This window comes from Stigmatopora argus, chromosome 5 (assembly GCF_051989625.1).
Source record: "Stigmatopora argus isolate UIUO_Sarg chromosome 5, RoL_Sarg_1.0, whole genome shotgun sequence".
Classification (NCBI taxonomy): Eukaryota; Metazoa; Chordata; class Actinopteri; order Syngnathiformes; family Syngnathidae; genus Stigmatopora; species Stigmatopora argus.
In genome coordinates, this window is record NC_135391.1 from 16,665,499 (window position 1) to 16,685,851 (window position 20,353).

The window sequence follows — 20,353 nt, forward strand, 5'->3', positions numbered from 1 at the left end:
AGCTGTGACAAAGTGCGCATCCTCTGAACACTTTACACTCACAGGTCAACCTCATTTGTTGACGAATAAATCGTGCGTGCACCTGAAGAAGCAACATAATGAATAAACATCATGCTCATTTACTGTACTTTTCCATCCAGCATCCTTTCTTTTCTTTACTGCTCCAAATACAAAGCACTTCTTATTGATTGACTGGCAACATAATGCTGCATTCTCTCTTTACCATTGCACACAGTTAAGGCCATTTTCAGGAGCACATCTAATCCTTTCGCCTGCTTTCATTTTGTTGCATTTTCATGCACCATAATAAAATATAAATAAGGACAACTCTGAGCAGTCACTGCACAGTTTATAAGATTACAATTTTCATGCTTTGGGTGCCTTAAGGGGAATTTGGAGACAGTAATTTGTTTTCAGTATGCACCCAAAAGTTCTGTACAGTTATTAAATGTGACTTTTTTAAATATCATTAGCTTGAAATCATAGGATTGGCAATATAATGTATAAGGAAAACAATGCAATAGATCTGAAAAATAATAATTATATTTGGAGACACTATTTGAAGCAACACAATAAAAGTGGAAAAACTGTAAAAACAAGAGAATTAAGCATCAGTTGAATTGGCAAATGATATATATATATATATATATATATATATATATATATATATATAGTGGTCTTGTGGAGAAGCGATTTTTGTCATTTTTTGACTTTAAATTATCAATGCTCTTTTAGTGTGTATTATTGAAAATCATGTTGTGTGTCTGTGAAGTCCTTTCTTTAGTATGTTTTGGGTCATTTAGGGCTATATAACTAAACATGAGTACTTTTTTACTTGATAGTTCAGTCTGAAAAAATGTGAGAAAATGCAAATTATATGAAGTAAAAATGGATACCTGCACAGGTATGAAATTAATATAAAAAAATACAACTTTAATAATGTTGTAGACTGTACACAACAGTAGTACAATTAAAAAAACTGGTGCATCTGCCCTCCTCTGGACATAAGGAAGTATGGCAAGATGTTAAATAATTTCATTTCCATTATTTATGCCATTTTAGGAGTAAATAAGTGTCATTGGCAAGATTATTACTGCTGCACCCAATCAAAATTACCAAGATTCTCCTCACGCTTTGCTAAACGGAGGCACACATGGATTAACCTTTCCATCACCCAATAACGACGGATTATAACACATGCAGTCAGTCTAATGACATATGGTCACCTGTTGGCGCTGAGGTTGCAAGAGGACATATGGACAAGTGGAGGTTGCAAGGAAATGACAGGAGGCTTAACGAGGCGACTGTGTGAAAATGTGAACCTGAAACATGACATCACTTTGCTGGGCACTTGCTCCCACTGACCTCATCGTGCCAAGTTGGGCTGTTGCAGAACAGCTCAGCAAAGCCTTTCAGCACTTCAAACCACAACAACAGCCCCCTTTCAGCAGATCTCCGCCATAGTCCTCCTACTCCCAAGAACTCGCCTGTTAAATTTGGAATTCCCCCATAAAATGCTTGACTGTGGCATTTCTAATAGCACAGTCATGGGCTAAATGCTATTACCTCATTGGCTGCCATTGACAACATTAGACATTCTCTCCAATTTGTCTTATCGCTCGATCACTGCCACCGCCTCCTAGTCAAAACAGATTTTATCTCCGTCCTCAATACCGAAAGAGGTTGACTGAAAATAGAAATACTTTTTTATATTTGGCTCCATATGAATTTCCCAGGAAGAATACAGTTTAATCTAATCTAATAACTGTCAACATAACATTTTATGGTACAAATCAGCACTCACTGGCTCTCCCTAGTGTTTTCTCTTTGATTTGCAAGAGTCTCATGCTTTCCTGTTTTTTTTCACCTTCAGGAGTTTAAGAAACTAAAACTAATGGCGAACATCTGCTTAGATTAGTATGACAAAAGCATTATCCGATATACGTATTGCTATATGTTGGTGACTTTTTTTAACATGTCACTTAACTGAAACCATTGCTCTCACAGTTAAGATGTTAACTTAATTTCATAGGGGTGTAAATAAATAAAAAATAATGAAAAATTCTATTTTAATTCAAACAAGAAAGCTACATTTCAACTAAAGGAATAGACAATAGGAAACATTTTTTATGTTTTTGACAATTTTGTCGCTGAAACATCTCAGACATTTGAACGAAAACTACTCTTATTAGCAAAGCAACATATGCAAAACACGATAATGATTCATTTGTTTTTCATTTCAATTGATTTGATTGGATCTTAACTGAAAGATCTGTCAAACCAGATTTAAGATCAAACTGGAGTCGTAAATCACCAATTTAATGATGAAAGAAAAGCTATTATTTTAGACAGTGGCACTCTTTGTTGAGGTTACAAAATCTGCCACAATGGATGTATCCTTCTACCTTTAGTAAACATGCAAGCAGCAACACTGCAGCTCTGTTTGTTAAATATGGATTACTTTATGAACAAAATCCTCCTCAACTATTGGAAAAAATGACCCTTCCTTATTCTCCTACATACATAATGGTACCACATTTTGTCAGACAGCAGGATGGGGGTGATAGGGTTCCTTCCATCTGCCAAATACACACACACACACACCCATTGGCCCAGTAAACACCTCTATAATAATCTAATTCGGTGCCAATGTTACTCCATGGGAAATGGGTTGATTTAATGAGCATTATGATGACTTTAACCCAAGTTGTTTGACGTGTAGCGACTCCATGCCAGTGGAAGTCATGATGCTGAGAAGAAATAAAACCAGAAATAGAATGCAACATTCGCTGTGGTGCACAAAAATCAATAATAAACCAGCAAATCTGGCACAAAAATATAGGAACACAAATTGAATCCATAAGGACACGTCAAGAAAAATAACTAGGGATGTCCCGATTGCATATTTTTGCAAGCGAGCCGAGTCCGAGCCACCTGATTTTGTGGAACCAATAACGAATTCAGGTACGTACCTCGGAAATGTATTACGCTGGGAAAAATAGTACATCCAAACATCTTTTTTAACCCAGATTTGATCAAAACTAACTAAAATTAAAGAAATATCAGAGGGTTATCAGCTAAAACAAAGACTTCATCACATAAGGTTGCGAACAAATAAGGTTGAAATATTTGGTTCTCATGAAGAAATTAATTTAAAAAATATTCCAATGCCATAAATTCAGCTCTCTTTTTTGTGATTTTCTTGACATTTATGTTCTATTTGTTCTGTAAAAGAATGTTAAAATGTACTTGGCCTGGCCGCTAGAGTGGTTAGCACGTTGACCTCACAGTTCTGGGCTCCTGGGTTCAAATCCAGTTTGCATGTTCCGCATGGGTTTTCTCCGGGTACTCCTGTTTCCACCTACATTCCAAAGATATGCATGGTAGGCTGATTGGACACTCTAAATCGCCCTTAGGTACGGGTGTAAGTGTGAATGGTTGTCCGTCTGCTTGTGTCCTGCGATTGGCTGGCCACCAATTCAGGGTGTCCCCCGCCTCTGGCCCGGCTGGGATAGGCTCCAGCACCCCCTACGATCCTAGTGCGGATAAAGTGGTTCAGAAAATGAATGAATAAATAAAATGTACTTTGTATGTATTTTTTGCTATAAACATCTGGATATTTTTTACAAGAAATAATGTAGAGTCGTACCTTTATTAATTGGTTCCAAGACTTTTTTCGTAACTTGAAAATTTCGTAAGTAGAAGTGTACTTTATATGTAAATTCTCTAATTCGTTCCATGGTCCTCACACAACTACCAACTAAACCCTTTAAAATTGGTCAGTGTCCCAATTTTGTATGAAGGATGTGAGGAAACACAAAAATGAGAGAAAATACAAGGAAATTATTTATTAATGCCTTAAAATAAATAAATCATATGAAAATGTGCCCTGCGCAGCTGAAATATCTCCCTCCACGGCCGTTATAGATGTAATACCCCTGTTTGTCCGCCAGATGGAGGCAAGAGCCCGTTCTACCAGGGCCGAAAGCCGTCCACTTTGTAGTACATTTAAGACTTTTACGTGTGACCTGTGTGTGTGTGTCTGTGTCTGTGTCTGTGTCTGTGTGTCTGTGTGTGTGTCTGTGTGTGTGTGTCTGTGTCTGTGTGTGTGTGTGTTTTGGGGGATTTTGCAACTTGAGCCACTCATTTGCATATTAAAAAATTAGTAACCTGAAACTTTCGTACCTAGAGGCATTCGTAAGCGGAGGTATGACTGCAATATGAAAAATTGAGCTCTCTGTGAATTTCTTGACTTTTATATTGTCGCTTGATATTTTATCTTTGGTCTGCAAAAAAATGAGTGCTTTGTTGGGGAGTCAATATTTCGGAGAATAAAAATAAAATCCCATGCCACATTCATATTTTAACAAGTTGGAGTTTTAACAGAGTGAATGTAGTGCAAAATGTGGGAGAATGAAAACAAAAGAAGCAATAACATAACAGCACCTGTCGACCCGGCAGGGTATTTTTCTCTCTTTGCCTTCTGTTTTTCGAAGGAAGTTGGTTCCAACCTCAGCATCTTTAACAGAGCACTTATTCTGCTCCTCAACTGCTGCAAGGGCTTGGGTGTGAACTTAAGTGTTACATTTAAGGGTGGTTCCAAGTTTTTGGGTGCTGTAGTAAGACGGAAATGTTTCGACTCAGTTGACAAGGGGTTGGTAGGAAGAGAGCCTTACATTTTTTTTCTGGGTTCCAAGAATGCAATGGGTGTGTGCAGATTGCGATATAAAGCCTTCTTTCTACTACTCCGCCTGTTTCTGGCATGAAACTGCAGAAGAAATGGAACATAGTGAGCACATGCCACCTACTGATTGGCAAAAAAACAAGTGCACACACACACTGTGATATAAAAATGAGACAAAGATGTGACCTTTAACCCATGCCTGGGACTGAAGGCCATAGAGGTCCTATCAAATCTGACTGGTTTAGAATTGACCTCCAGTCAAAATGGAGTCTATGGACGTCTATCGGTGTCAGAAGCACTGAAACATGATCATTCATTGCCAGCCCTCCACATCCACAGCAGAGGGAGGCGTGTTCGATGAAGTACTCCATTGTAGAGGAATGTGTATTGGCTCAGACGTGACTGTTTGCTTTAAAGGAAAACATCCATGGTAGCTAAACAGAGTTTACTTATGCTAACCTACAGTACAAACACACATTTACTGTACTTATGACTATTTGAACAGCCTCATGCAGAAATTGGAAAAATACCATAACATCTGCTTTACTAGCCACAATATATCACCTTGTTCTTAAAAAAAATCTTTTTACTCATTCCACTGAATAATAACCTCGGCCCAAGCCCGATTTGTAGCCGATTTCATATTCCCGTGGCACACGTGCAACAACTTGCTAATCAGACACTCAGCGCTGCCCAGAATTTCTTCCAAAACTTTTTTTTTGTATTCAATACAAATAGGATTAACCTTTCCTGCCACTAGAAATTTACCAGCAAGGAAGAGATTGATCAGTCTTGCTCGAGTGTATACTGGTTTACTCTCTGACTGCAGACAGAGATAAAATACTGTCAACTTGAGCTCTGGCATCCGCAGACCTCACATTTTCAGAGCATTAGGTGTGGAACTCCGCAAGCACAGAAGCAAATGGTAATTTTTTAAAAGGTAAAAGAAATGATAACAGGAGAATCTTGTTGGAACTAGTTACATGCCATTTAAAATTAGTGGAGAATCTCACAGTAATCCAAATCATGACCACGGCTACCTTTAGCATAGTGGGACCGTGTGAGATGTCAAACATGACACCAAGAAGAAACTCCCACATAACCCTGCTCATCATAGGGCAGGTCAGGGGTTCAGTCACCATGGCTGTAATATGTTCCATTCCGTGGGTCAGTTACACTTGAGCCTGGACTTCAAGACAAATATGGTCTCTCATGCCACCATTAAATTTGCCAGATGCATACAAGCTGGTGCATTTGAAATCTGAACACAGCTGACTCCCATGAAAGTGGCTCCTACCATTCCCTTAAAAATGTGGCACAATCACGGAGCATACAGACATTTGCACACATTTCAAGTAGAATTGATATACCGTTATAATTTATTAAAGGGTTTAGTTTGTAGTATAATGATCGTGGAACCAATTATCTTAATGTCTGTACTTACGAAAAAAAGTTACGAAACCACTTCTGCAAGGAATTAATTTCGTAAGTAGAGATATCACTGTATTTTGAAAAAGTACATTATTGAGAGCTGCACAGCTTTTAAGACTTTCGTCTCAGCACCGGATGTACCATAATAAGTTGCAGGAGGAGCTCCCATTTTCATACCTGGCAAAAACTGGTGTGAAAACATGGAAACGCTATCACGTTAAAACCAAAATTTAAGCCGAACTGCTTTTTTTCCCTCCTTGTATACCATTGCTGTGTTTTTTTTAATGGTCTTGGGAACTGATTTAATTAGTGGAATCAGTCAGAAAGTGCTATGAATCTAGCTAGTAAAATGGGGAAAATATTGAGGCAGTCTGGCGTGCAAGTGGTTAGCGCGTCGGCCTTACAGTTCTGAGGTCGAGGGTTCGATCCCAGGTCATCACTGTGTGGAGTTTGCATGTTCTCCTGGGCTTGCGTGGGTTTTCTCCGGGTACTCCAGCTTCCTCCCACATTCCCAAAACATGCAGGTTAGGCTCTAAATTGCCCCTAGGTGTGAGTCTGAGCGTGAATGGTTGTCCGTCTCCTTGTGCCCTGCGATTGGCTGGCCACCGATTCAGGGTGTCCCTCGCCTGATGCCCGTAGTTAGCTGTGATACGCTCCAGAACCCCCCGCAATCCTTGTGAGGATAAGTGGTTCAGAAAATGAATGAAAAAACATATGTTTGATATTTTTCTGTATATGATTTGTTTCTGGCAAGACTACTGCACAATCCAATGCCTCAGGTGATGTTATCAAGGAGAACACATTCATGAACGTAAGAATGCAACGTCCTATTTTTTCACACGACCATTTCCCAGATACAAATCCAAGGTCTGTGAAGCAGCCAAAATTAGAAAAAGTGTCCATCCAAGGGACTCTGGATTTAATGAGGGGGTACAGAAAGTATTAGTCAAGGTGAGGTAGGGTTAGAATAACATAGCAGGGTTACAAACAAGGCGGAAGTCTGATAAAAGAAAAAAGTAACCTTGTGCATCCGTCTGCGGTGACAGGAAATGCTGTGTTTAAGTCTATTCATGGCAAAGGGCTCAATGCTATCATGACGTCACACTCGGTGGGAAACAGTAATTACACAAGACCATTTCCTGCTTCACATCGCCCGTCTCTCGTTTTGAGGGGGGAATCCTGCCTATGTGGACGACAGGCTTCCTCACACATGTGACTCAGGAAGAAGTCATGAAGTTAGAGACTTCTGAGTAAAGAGGGAAAAAAGCCGAGAAGCCAAGAATGCAGCCGTTCCTCATACAGACCTGTTAAAACGTGAAAACCCAGAAAGTGCCTCGCTACGGGGCATGAAAATAACTATGCCTGCACGCGTGACTCCTGACCAAGAAATTATATGCCTGAAGAAATGCAACAACCTTCGAACAAAAAACATACACAACACGTGTCTTTGAATGGAACTTTAAACAATAACTAAATAGTATGAGTATATGAATGGAAACATGCTTCTCTGCCCAGAACCACCATTACACAAAAACATAATGCAGCGACATTGATGACACCCTTTGTGGAAACGTGTCATTTTAGTAATATAATAGTTTTTTTAAAGCTATATTCTACTCCTTTGTGACTCATACATTTGTTCATGTGGCATGTGGATGAGGTGGTTGTGGATTACAGGTATATAGGGCCAGAGGGGGGATCCCAAATGGCTCTCCACTGTAATAACGGCAACTTGTGATGATCCAGCAGGAGCTTTTTTATGCAAGCAAATAAACCTCTAGAAATTACAGTTAGGCAGCAAACTGAAACACTCTGCCTTACACAAAGAATCCCTGTCTCAAACCTACCAAGTCAGTTGGGAGGGCAAACAAGTGAGGAAGATGTTAAGTTCGACCATGTAGAAATTTATGTCCGCCAAATACTGATCTCGCTGTGTAGCGACATGCAGACTGACCCAAATTGTTTTCTCGTTGTAATAAATTCCTCTACTAATAACCGCATAAAATAGTAACGGTTAAAATGTCTGGCATTGCTTCACATTGTAATTGGCCAGAGTCAGCAGTAGACAAAGTGACACTTTCATTTAGGGGTGAAACAAATAAAGCCTCTGTGTAAAGAACTAATATGTTTATTGGCGACTGATCAATTTAGGCCAAATAGACCTCATGATCACTGAATTGTTCCATGGTATAACAAGCATATTAAAAGATTAGTGGAATAAATGAACTGTTTTTTTTTCCTTTTAATGATTATTCATACATTTAAGAATGTCTGACTTGACCAAACCATACAAAAATAATGCATTTTACACAATTTATTAATTTATTCATATGAATTGAATCAATGTTTTGTTGGTCATGTTTTGTTGATAACTAAAAAACAAAAACAAAAACAAACTAAAAAGAAATTTAGGCAAACAATTCATCGAAAATCCAAATTTTCAAATACTGAGGTTCCATTGTATGTGGAAAAACTGATTCTCAATATGCCTTGATTTCAAGTCATGCTAAAAAAATATTTAAGATTAAAAACACAGTTGCCCATGTGCGCCACAGACATTTCTAACAATCATGAATCCATAAATGAAGCAAGCCAAAGCCAACATCCAGTCAGTGATAAGAAGGAGCCTTTTTACCCCTTTCAAATGAAAAGACAGAGATAGTTTGTGTAGTAATGCCACTGGCAGAATAGCATGACTCCTTCCTCTATCTGAACACAATGTGTAAGACACAGTTAAAACACATATAGACAGATACTCCCAAAGGGACTTGCGAGACATGAAATGTGCAGCTGTGCACTGCATATGAACCCTAAGGGGATAGATGGCATGCACATTGTTGCTCTCACTCCAATGTGCTCTTCAGCGTCAGCATGAGCACACAAACCCCTGTCCGGACTCAACAACACCAGGGCACAGCTGCGGGATCAACAGCCCACTAAAGGGAACGCACCATACTCTGAAAATAGATTTTGGCTACCATGGGGTCCTACAAGTAAGCTGGGAGGTGGATAAAAGCATTCATTGCCACTGTGGCATTTGAATAGTTTAAATAAGAAGGTAGAAAGGTGTTTGAAAACAACTTGTATAGTTGAACAAACTAAACAGTGTTTTTATAGATACTGCTACAAAGATGTACCAGCGGTAACGTACAACAACAGTTCTAAAACTCTAAAACAAAACTGTAAACATTAACATCATTTACGAGTGGTTATTAGGCTCTTTTGAAAAGGAGAAAAACAAAGCTAGCAGCAAAAAGATTGAAAAATAGAAGGGTGATTGAAAAAACAAGACAAGTTTTTGACAACAAAATGACTGGACACATTTGGGCAATAGTAAAATGTTATGCATAATGTAATAACAATTATAGGTGGCGGAACGGAAAATAAATACTGCATCATATGAAAACGGAAAAAAGATGATAAATGATCTTCAAGACCATGCATCAGATTGTAGTAGTACATACTGATATAAGTATCAATACTCAGGTATTTGGTTTTGCATGACCACGTTACCAGAAATTTGTTGTCATGGGGTAAATTTGATTTTCAAGTAGCAGCAGAGCATCGATTTCCACTTCGTGGCAGTTTCGTTGTGAGTGCGAATGGTTGTCTGTACCTATGTGTGCCCTAAAATTGACAGGAATCCAGTCAAAGTTGTTTACTTTTCGCCCGAGCTTGGATAGACTCCAACACACTGCGACCATGACGTGGACAAGCGTTGTTCCAAATGAATGATCTATTTTTTCAAGGTTTTAAGAACCTCATGATTGAATATCTATCTCTCTACTGTATTATATTCATTTGATAATTGTATCAATTATAGAGTAGATTTTTAGGTAGCTATATTGAGTTGAAAATTTTAGTGGCAATAGTGATGCCTTGTGTTTTTACCTAGATCTACAATGTATTCTGTGTCTGTACTTGCTACTGCAACCAATAGAATTTATCAAATAAAGTTCTAATCTAATCAATTTTATGCTGTTATAGGATGGTTTGAATTTTAGCATGTCACCGACTATGAAAAACAGCAGTCTGTATGCAGTTCTACACCCATGCATAAAGAGATGTTAACACGGTTTATTTTCTCTTAAATCTATTATGTAATGTTATACAGAGCCTCAAAAGCAGAATTATGATAAATCACATAATGGATAGAAATACCATTTATGTAAAAGCGTTACCTGCAAACTGAGAGCAATCTGGCGGATGTACATCATATTGAGATCCTCTAATATCCACAGTTTTTCCTCCATATTTGTCAGGTTATCAACTGGCATCCTTTAGAAGTTTGTTCTCCGAGACGTCACATCACTGTAACAGGTACGGGACCCAAAACAAATCCCCAATGGCAGCCTTCTCTGCAGTGTTGCAAGTTCTTCTCCTACTTTTCCAATGAATGATCCTCACAAGGCGCCTACGGTTACCACCCATCCAGGGAAGAATAGCGCCTTTTAAACCGCATCCCTCTCCTCTTTTGTGCACCACTGTCAGGATTGTGAATGTGACAGAGTGTCTTGTGCGAAGACAAGAGAGCTCTTGACAAAAAGGCCATCGCCTCTGCGGGAGTGACCGGCACAACTGTCCCAGTGTGCGCCCTCCTTCTCTCCTATAGTAAAACCCTCTAACTCCCTCCCTCCCTCCGTGCTGACTTAACCCCTACGACTCACCTACAGAGAAGAACTTAAGAGATGAAAAATTACTGAAGCAGCTTCCACGCCTCTTTGAAAAAAAATACATAATCATTCCACATTTCACACAAGCAAGGCAAGGAAAGTTTTCTTCTTGTTGACTGTAAACTCCACTATAAAACGTATAGATACAATATCTAAACTCCTGGCCAGCCAATGATGTAAATAGACGGCCAATCCATTTTAACAGGGAGGATGACAGCGATCATCGGTTCTGACGTCTATCCCCCTTACTGGGTTAATCAACTGATGTACTGGCTAATGAATACAAGTATATTTAATGTTTTCCTTAAAAATTCGGACCATCAACATTCAAGTTCAAAAGAAATACATTAATGGGTTATCAGGTCAGCCGCATTGAGCCAAAATTACATGTATATTTTACAACGTATAAACCCGGTGTCAAAGAGCGCTTCAATCATTTATCGCAGCCCTTTAAATATTCATTACAAGTCATACCGGAGATTCTGGCGCTATCCAACATGCATGACGCTCTGCATTCCAAAGACTGAGCACTTAGGGTGTGTTCACTGTCTCGACCCACTATCATAACCCATTCTCCAAATGACTGAACAGCATGTGCTCCTAGCGAGCCTTTGCTTTATTTGAGAGGTGAGATATATTTTTTTAAATGGATAAACACCACTTGCTCCAACATAGCTTGGTAGCTATCACCGATAAAGTGGCATTAAGCACCCTGAGGATGCTTAGTGTCATGACAGAAGACTAAAGGTGTTTTAAAAAAAAAAATCAATCCAGCGACATATCGGAGATATTACGTTGCTCAATTCTCATATCAATTAAAAATCTGTCTGAATCAATCTTTGCAGATGTTTTGGTGGAAATAAAGAATAGGTTGCCGCACTTCCACTACTTTCCACTAGTTGGCAGCAACAAGCCAAGGTGCAGTACAATCTGAGGTATAATTATACTTCAGTTATCATAATAACTGCACAACGGTATGTTGAGGTAGTATTTGTGCTTGGACGCACTAACTTAGGCATGCATGGTAGGCTGGTTGGACACTTGGTTTGCATGTTCTGCGTAGGTTTCCTCCGGGTACTCCGGTTTCCTCCCACATTCCAAAAACATGCATGGTAGGCTGATTGGACACTCTAAATTGTGCCTAGGTATGAGTGTGAGCGTGAATGGTTGTCTAGCTCCTCATGCCCTGCAATCAGCTGGCCACCGATTCAAGGTTTCCCCCACCCGGTGCCTGAAACTCAGCTGGGATAGGCTCCAGCACCCCGCGCGACCCTTGCGACGATAAAGCGGTTCAGAAAATGAATGATTAAATGAATGTTCAAATGTTATAGATCCTTTAATGTTGTATTTCATTATAATCCTGCATTTAAGCAGTTTTGGGCTATAGCTGTTTGCAAAAAAACGGAGAAAATATAAATATAATGAAGACCATATGTTGTTCAAACATAAAACAAAAACTTCAGAGCTGAATGAGGTTTCAGAAATAAATTTATAGAAATGTACCATATTTTTCAGTCTATATGTCACACTATATATATACGTATATATATATATGTATATATACATATATATATGTATATATACGTATATATATATATATATATATATATATATATATCACATATTATTATATTATTATATTTTATCAAAAATCAAAAACAAACACGCTAAAGTACCAATAATATAATGGAGAAAAACTGGCTAAATAGGCATCTGTTAACATACATTTTTTTAAATAATTATAGTTTTTAAAAAAAACATAACAGCGGTTAGCCCAATTTCGGGCTCTATGGGGATTTTAAGAAGAATTTTACTTCTGGAAGTTTCAAGGGTTGTGCGTGTTGTTGGAGCCGAGAGACAGACGACTATTGTAACTCACAACATACCGCCACCAGCGGGAATCAAACCAGCGCCTGCCTACAGCAAAGTCTGTCGAGTGAACCAGAGTGAAATCGGCCTATGTAAATATCCTGCAGTAAAGCATTGATAGCTGCTGTCTTATGTGAATATTTTCCTTAATTGATGAATTTTGGGTGGTGCAGCAAGTATCCAGGAGTTCGGGGTAGTTTACAAGCCCTCCACCTAATGTACACCAAAAGAAAGCAAACAACCTGCATTTTTTTCATTATTGCTACAGCAGTAATGTGGATGTAGTGCCTGGGTGTGTCCTTGCGATGTGAGTGATACGGTAGCAGGCAGGAGCAGTACAGGAAACGAGTCTAGCATATTTGTCTGAGGGTTTTTAATCAAACCATGCATTCATTCATCTACTAGACTGTAATAGATCCCTTGTTATTTTCTTGATGTCATCATAAAGTGGATCAAGCTCTTTCCTTTCAAGAATCTTCTAGAGAGCCACAAAAAAGGGCGAATGGCGCACTGCAACATGCCCTTTACACAGTCAAACAGTAAAAACAAAATGAGTTTTCCCAAGCCTTTTGACTTGTGAGGAAGGGGGGGAAGCAGTAGCAAGCTGGGTCACTTCCCAAAGAAAAGCCTGCGCCCTCCAAATCTTAAATCACCCCTCAAATGTGTCGCAGACATCAACATACACACACTTACGGTGCAGATTTATTGTTCTTAAGGTAGAAATAGTTGAGTGGCTGGTGCAAAGGGCGGGATGTGGACACATGCAAAAGCATTCTGGAACGTCCGGAAGAATGTGAGTTAATGCGCAAGTGAAAATGGGTGAAATGTGGACTCGGACTGAGCTTTGTAGCTTTAGTGATGCCGTTCGTCTGAGTCAGGATTTTAGAGTCCATCTGGGGGAAATACCTTCTATCCATCCACAAGAACGTCTGTGATGCCTTTCCTTACAATTTCAGATGGATGAGAAGCTGAATAGCCCATTTCTTTTGAGGTAAAATGGAGAGGATGTTTCTTGTGCAAAAAATCCTATTTTCAGTTGGTCTCAAAAAAGAAATTTATGTATTTTTTAAAGATCACTTCATGACTATCTAGAACACAATTTAATGGAATTTTCAGTGACAATTTCGACCTTGCAAAACAATCAATCAACTCTTAAATTGTCGGAAAATGCATTAATTTGCGTTAACAGTCAGAACATTTTTCTTTGTTGCTTGAATTTGAGACACAATTTCAAATTAAGATTTAAGGAAATTAAGAACTCCACGGCAAACTTTTCAAAGATATTTGAAGGCAATTTGTCCAGTTTTGTACATTTAAGACCTTAAAGATGCCAAGGAAGCCGTCGTCCATATTTTGCTCACCGACTGGTCTCAGCTTTCAGATTGCAAATATTGGTTTTCTAAACTACACTCATTGGCTGCTATTGATGGTGAGAGAAAAGTCACATTTATTCTCAAAATTAACTTTTTTTAACATTGACCAAACAGTCATTTTGGCATATCCAAACACTCATACTAAAGAAACACATCAACAAAGCTTGTATTGTTTAATCTACAGAGATGTTATTTCATATGTTAACTCATTAGTTTCCACTGATGGCAATTTACATCCAATCCGTTTGGACTGCTAGGCCCTTCCAGTCCTAAAAGATTGGACGTCTAAAAGCGTCAATGACACTGAAGCATGATGATTCAATTGAGTTAGAGATTTTACCAATTTCATCATACGCAGCTGGGTATGATGACAATTAGGCTTTTGTCGAATCAATAATGATGACAAAGCCTATGTCCGATTATTATTATTATTATTATTATTATTATTATTATTATTTTAAGGTACAGCAACAAATCAAGGCAGGGTTAGCACATGGTTCTTTTCAAAGAATATTCAAAGGATATAAATGTTACAACAATGAATGTGTTGAGCCAGTGGACGAAACACAGTGGTTTGTGTCACCAGTTTCGACTCTGCTGAGCACATATACACCAACGTTTATAGTTGTGTTTCTAGCATCCGCAATAAACCAGCAGTAAATCCTCAGAACATGAAACACCACAGGCATATCTTACAAAACAACAGACTGACTCACCATTGGACCAAACCATCCTAACAGAACAAATCAGAGAGAAGGCTTATGTCATTATCACAATGACAGGTCACAGTGATATGCATTCAGGCAGGTGACTCAAGCCACTACTTTTGCCAAAGAAGAAAGCCAAGTACTAAGAGGATGTAGATTAAAGCTTTGTAAAGAAAACTTTTAGAGTCTCTGTCCCTGAAAGATGATTGGCTGTTAAAAATATGGCTTTGTACTAGATTTTTGCAGTCGTGCTACAATTACAGAGTTGCTTTGACCCTCCAGTTGAAAACAATAATTTAAGCCACATGTGTCAAAGTGGCGGCCCGTGGGCCAAATCTGGCCCGCCGCATCATTTTGTGTGGCCTGGGAAAGTAAATCATGAGTGCCGACTTTCTGTTTTAGGATCAAATTAAAATGAAGAGTATTTATGTATATTAAATTTCCTGATTTTCCCCCTTTTAAATCAAAAAATGTATTTTTTTAATCATTTTTTCTGTGTTTTTAGTTCAGAAATCATTTTGTAAAATCTAAAGATATATATTAAAAAAGCTAAAATAAACATTGTTTTAGATCTATTAAAAACTGAATATTCAGGGATTTTAATCCAGTTATTTTAATCAATTTATAAAAAAAATCTAATTATATCTAAAATGGTCCGGCCCACATGAAATCGAGTTGACGTTAACGCGGCCCTCTAACCAACTCGAGTCTGACACCCCTGATTTAAGCAATTATTTGTACAATCCCTATGTTCAACCAAAAACTCATTCATTCATCTTCCATATCCTTGTAAAGCAGGGGTCTCAAACTCAATTTACCTGGGGGCCGCTAGAGGCCGAGTCTGGGTGAGACTGGGCCGCATCAGGATTTCCACAAGAAAAGCACTGATAAAACTTTCCAACGTTATCAAATATCTTTATTTTTTAACAAAAAATAATGAATTAAATAAATTAACTTAAAGATGAATAAAAAATAAATCAATCAGTAATATAAAACCAAATAATACTAATGAGCATACAGTAGATATACACTGGCTGGCTAAGTAGAGAAAATGAATTATTTTTATTCCGTTTCAAATGTCTGTATTAACAGCTCTTTAACCTTTAACTTTCTGAACTTGAATGGAACATTGAACATGAAATATTCTGAACACGGCTTCTTTTGCCTACTCCTTGCTGCTAGAGACCTGGCAGCACTTCTTCTCACATAGTCACATTTGGCTTGAGGGAGGAAGCAGTGGAGACCCTCAGTAGAGCTTGAAGATGCTCATCAGTAAGTCTGGACCTGTACTTGGACTTATTGAAGTTCAAGGTGGAGAAGAGCTTCTCACACAAGTATGTGCACCCAAAAAGGCACATGGTCCGCTTGAACCTTCGGGAAAGTTCAGGGAAGCTGGGGGTCAACTCTCTCAAAAATTGCCCAAGCTTGTCTGCTTCTCCACTCACCTCCCTGAACTTGGCTTTGAGTGCAGAGTTGCACTGCAGGTCAATGAGCTCCATTTGAAGCTCAGGAGGGGCATCTTGCACATCAAAGGAGAAGGGGTCCGCAAAAATTTGAAATGTGGCTTTGTGTGTCTTGAAGTCTGCAAATCTGTGATCAAATTCCTCCTGTAGCTTCGAAATGGCCTCAACATACTTCTCACCACTGAATGGTGTGCCTGCATCCACGAGAGCCTTGCATGCTGGGAAATGGCAAAGGTTTGTCTGAGAGAGCTGGGCTTTCCATAACACAAGTTTAGTGCAGAATGCTCTCACGTTGTCATAGGCAGCACTGACAAGTTGCCCCTGGCCTTGTAGCTTCTTGTTCAGTACATTAAGCTCATGTGTGATATCAACAAGAAAAGCCAAGTCCATGAGCCATTTGGGATCACTTAGCACAGGATCAATCAACTCACAAACGGCGTAGCTAGCTTTGACTGCTGCATTACTGTCTTTGGTAGCCTTCTTGAAGAGATCCTGTTGCCTCAGAAGACGTGTTTTAAGACTGGCAACCTGGTTGGCTCTCTCATCTCCCTGGTATTTTTCGTACTCCTCAGCATGTCTCATAGTACAATTACGTTTCAAATTGTATTCCTTGTGCACCGCAACTTTTTCAGTGTAAATGAGACACGTCGGGGTGCCCCTGTGTTCAACAAAGAAATATTGCACTCCCCACTTTTCTTGAAACTGTCTGTGCTCATCACCGACCTTTCTCTTCACGGCAGGCTTTGAAAGAGACATCTCTGGGGCTCTGTAATATGTTTTTCTACTTGGAATGAGTCTCGGGTTGATCTTTCACATTCAGTCGCGCGGGTTTGTGGCGCATGTGCACTTTCGCTCTCCGTTTCAATCGCGGAGATGGCTACAGACACTGACACAGGCTGGATCACGGATCATAGCGCCTCATTCAGTTCTATGCTGAGAGCAGTGGAGGAGTGTGCGCGCCGAGCGGAGTGATCGGCCTCACGGCTTCTCCTCCGCCCAGCTGATTGGAGGAATGAATGAGTGAGTGAGCGAGGCACTGGACAGCCCGGCCGATGTCCCGCCCTCCAGAGCCGTATATCTCACCGTGATTGGTTCATTCAGCTCCGAACCAAAGTTCCCTCTAATTTTTTGTTGGTCTGAGCAGAAAGACAACCTCCCTGAGCGCACTGAGTACCAGTGTGAGCGACATCATCGGTACTCGGATGATTCGCTTAAAGACGTTTCGCCGACGGACGTTTGACAGACGGGCAGGTCGCCGAATGGACGTTCCACCGAACGTTCATTCGGCCGAACGGAGGTTTCGCCGAAACGGGATTCGAACGCTCGCCCCGCCGGATCGTGTGTGTACAAGTTTTTCAACCTCGGCCCGCGGGCCATATACGGCCCGTTAGGATTTTTAATCCGGCCCGCCGCCGGTGTTTTCCAAATTATAGTAAAAATCAATGTTCGTCTACCATCAATGGCAGTCCGGGAATAAGCACTCTTGGGCAGGCAGATGTAGCAGAACCGAGCCGTAAAATGACAGCAATCGGGTCAAATCCATCCTAAAACAGCATTTAATGATTAAATACAAATACTGGATGATATCGCGATGGAGGCAAAAAAACGTCTATAGACGTCCATTCGCCAAACGGCTCAAAATGCTCTCAAATTCGGTCAAATCCAGCTGAAAACAGCGTTTAATGATTAAATACAAATACTAGTATTTGTATTTAATCATTAAACTAACAAATACTAGTACGACCTGTCCGTCTGTCAAACGTCCGTCGGCGAAACGTCTTTAGGCGAATCATCCGGTCACGACATCATCATTGCTCGCTATCGGCACACCAGTATCACACCTGCCACAAGCAGGTGCATGTCAATGTTCCCTCTAATTTTTCATGTAAAACAAGAAAAACATGAGTGGACAGACGTACTGCCACTGGCTGCCACTTAAACGGCGCCATCATGGGGAAAGGGGTAAAAAAAAAAAAAAAAAAAAATAAAATAAAATTTAAAAAAAAAATCGATATTTCATATTAAGACGGGGGCCGCAAATTATCGTCCCGCGGGCCGCAGTTGGCCCGCGGGCCGCAAGTTTGGGACCCCTGTTGTAAAGGTTGCTGGAGCCTATCCCAGCCATGGGTCGGCAAGAAATAGTTGGTAGAAAATTATTGCAGTATATTGCCATAAATACATTTTCAATTGAGCTTTCACGGTGTAAATATGTTTATGTTTATGCTGAAAAATGATCAATTATTGGTTGCCGAGGCAAAATTATTTCCTATAATTTTCCTCAGCCATTTTCCGTAGCGTGTGAGGAATTTGTAAATGCGCAGAAAACACACCTGCATGCACATTGCTCACATTTCTCCATGCATTCAAAGTCAAATTCTGTGTGCGCTGTGCACAGTGCACACACACACTGCGTGATCACAATGCGGCTAATTATTGGTTGGGACACTTGGAGCTAGTTGATTGGCTCATGATTTTCTCCACGTTGACCGCATGCTTGGAGCTGCGCACCACTAATTCCGAACATTATTCCGTACTCAACATTGACTCAACATGTCCAAGAAGAACGAAGTGCTGGTGATACTCCATTTTGGGATTGCGGGTTCGTCTCTTGTATCGTATCCTCCAATGCTCCTTCGGAAGGTTCCCCATAGTTCTTTATTTTTTTTTCATATAAATCCACAACCACTAACCCAAAAAACGCAATTTTCTCCTTGATTTTGGGTGGGAACTTTGTTGTAGTCCCAGGGGTCATCAATACTTAATTTTTGATTAAATAGCAGTTTGAACATCAGAAGTATGCTATTAATTTTTGATTTAATAGCAGTTTTCTCATGCTAAGCGCCAATATAATTTTTGCCCAATTATTGAAAATATTTTGATTAATTCCTTACAGTGGCATACCGAGGAATTTTGCACCCCGGAGCAAGTTCTCGACGGTGCACCCCTCAATGTCAAAACTCAATTATAAAGGCAGCCAAATGTGATTAATTTCCTTGAAACTTAGCGAGTTACACACCAATCTTTTGTAATTTTGCAAAATATTAGAAACTGGATTTAGATTTGATCTGTTTTGTTGACATTCCCTTTAGCGCAGCACCATCTAGTGGATGCATAACGTAACCCCAGCGTTTACTGTAGACCCGTATAATGCGGTGCGGTAGACCAGTGTAATGCAGAGCAGTGCGCCTTACAATGCAGTGCGCCTTATATATGGAAAAAAATAAGATGTGTCATTCATTAAGGGTGTGCCTTATAATGCGGTGCGCCTTATAGTCGTGAAAATACGGTAGTTATTTATTTTTAAAATTGCACCAGAGCAGATAGAGGAAAGAGCCTCCTGCACCTCTGGAGCCACAGAATGGCGACCCCTGGTTTAGAAAATCTCAAGGGAGATGTTTGGATGAATACCTCAAACAAGAACTCTTTAGTTGTCATTGGCAGAGATAGACGTTTGATCCATTTGAACCGGGAGTGGTGGTAACGAATGAATGGATGTTCGCAATAAATGTTTATTCGTGGCTAGCCCTCCCAGTTCAAATGGATTGGACATGTAGTAGTGACACATTCATTTAAAGTCATGGTAGAAGGATGAAAAAAATATTAAGAATTAAGAAAGGGTGTAAATACTTTTTTAGGGCACAGCTATCTGACAGTTGATATATGCATACAACTTGACATTTGCTCCATGAAGCAAGGTCATCCATTTGTGAAGTGTGTCTGAAAGGTAAAACCCTATGATGCTTCTTTGTCTACCCGAGAACAATAAAAAAAATTATGGCAAGAGGTGTTCAATTCTTCGGTGTAGTCATGGTAGGCACTGACTCACATCTGCTGTGCCGATGACAGCAGCGAGTGATGAGCTGCGAAAGCAGACGTATCATGGAGAAATCCCCCTGGAGCTCAGTCCTTGGGTACAAAGCGTGAAGAAAAGACTTGCCTCGACAGCTACACACTCATAACTGTCACCGCGGCAGCACCGCAACGACATCATAAATATCATCCGCAGTCTACCTTGTTATTAGGTGTATTAGTTTGACTCAGTAAATTTTCACCGATCTGGCTTCTAATTTAACATCAGATGAAAGGGGCGTCGCAAAGAGTCATGTTAAAAAAATTATACTCCAAGCCAGACACACAAATCATTCAGAGAGTT

At 39.8% G+C, this 20,353-nt stretch overlaps 1 protein-coding gene across 4 annotated transcripts in view; it reads right to left on the bottom strand.

Annotated features, from left to right (window-relative positions):
• Positions 1 to 20,353, bottom strand: part of rtkna (rhotekin a) — a 67,736-nt gene that overhangs the window by 34,196 nt on the left and 13,187 nt on the right. The window contains exon 1 of one of the 4 annotated variants that reach the window (XM_077600000.1): positions 10,297 to 10,687. The exons of the other annotated variants lie outside the window; for them this stretch is intronic. Within the exon in view, the coding sequence (XP_077456126.1) occupies positions 10,297 to 10,392 (96 nt within the window). The 5' untranslated portion in view covers positions 10,393 to 10,687. Of the gene's footprint in view, positions 1 to 10,296; positions 10,688 to 20,353 lie in introns of those variants that run through there. 4 annotated transcript variants of the gene reach the window in all.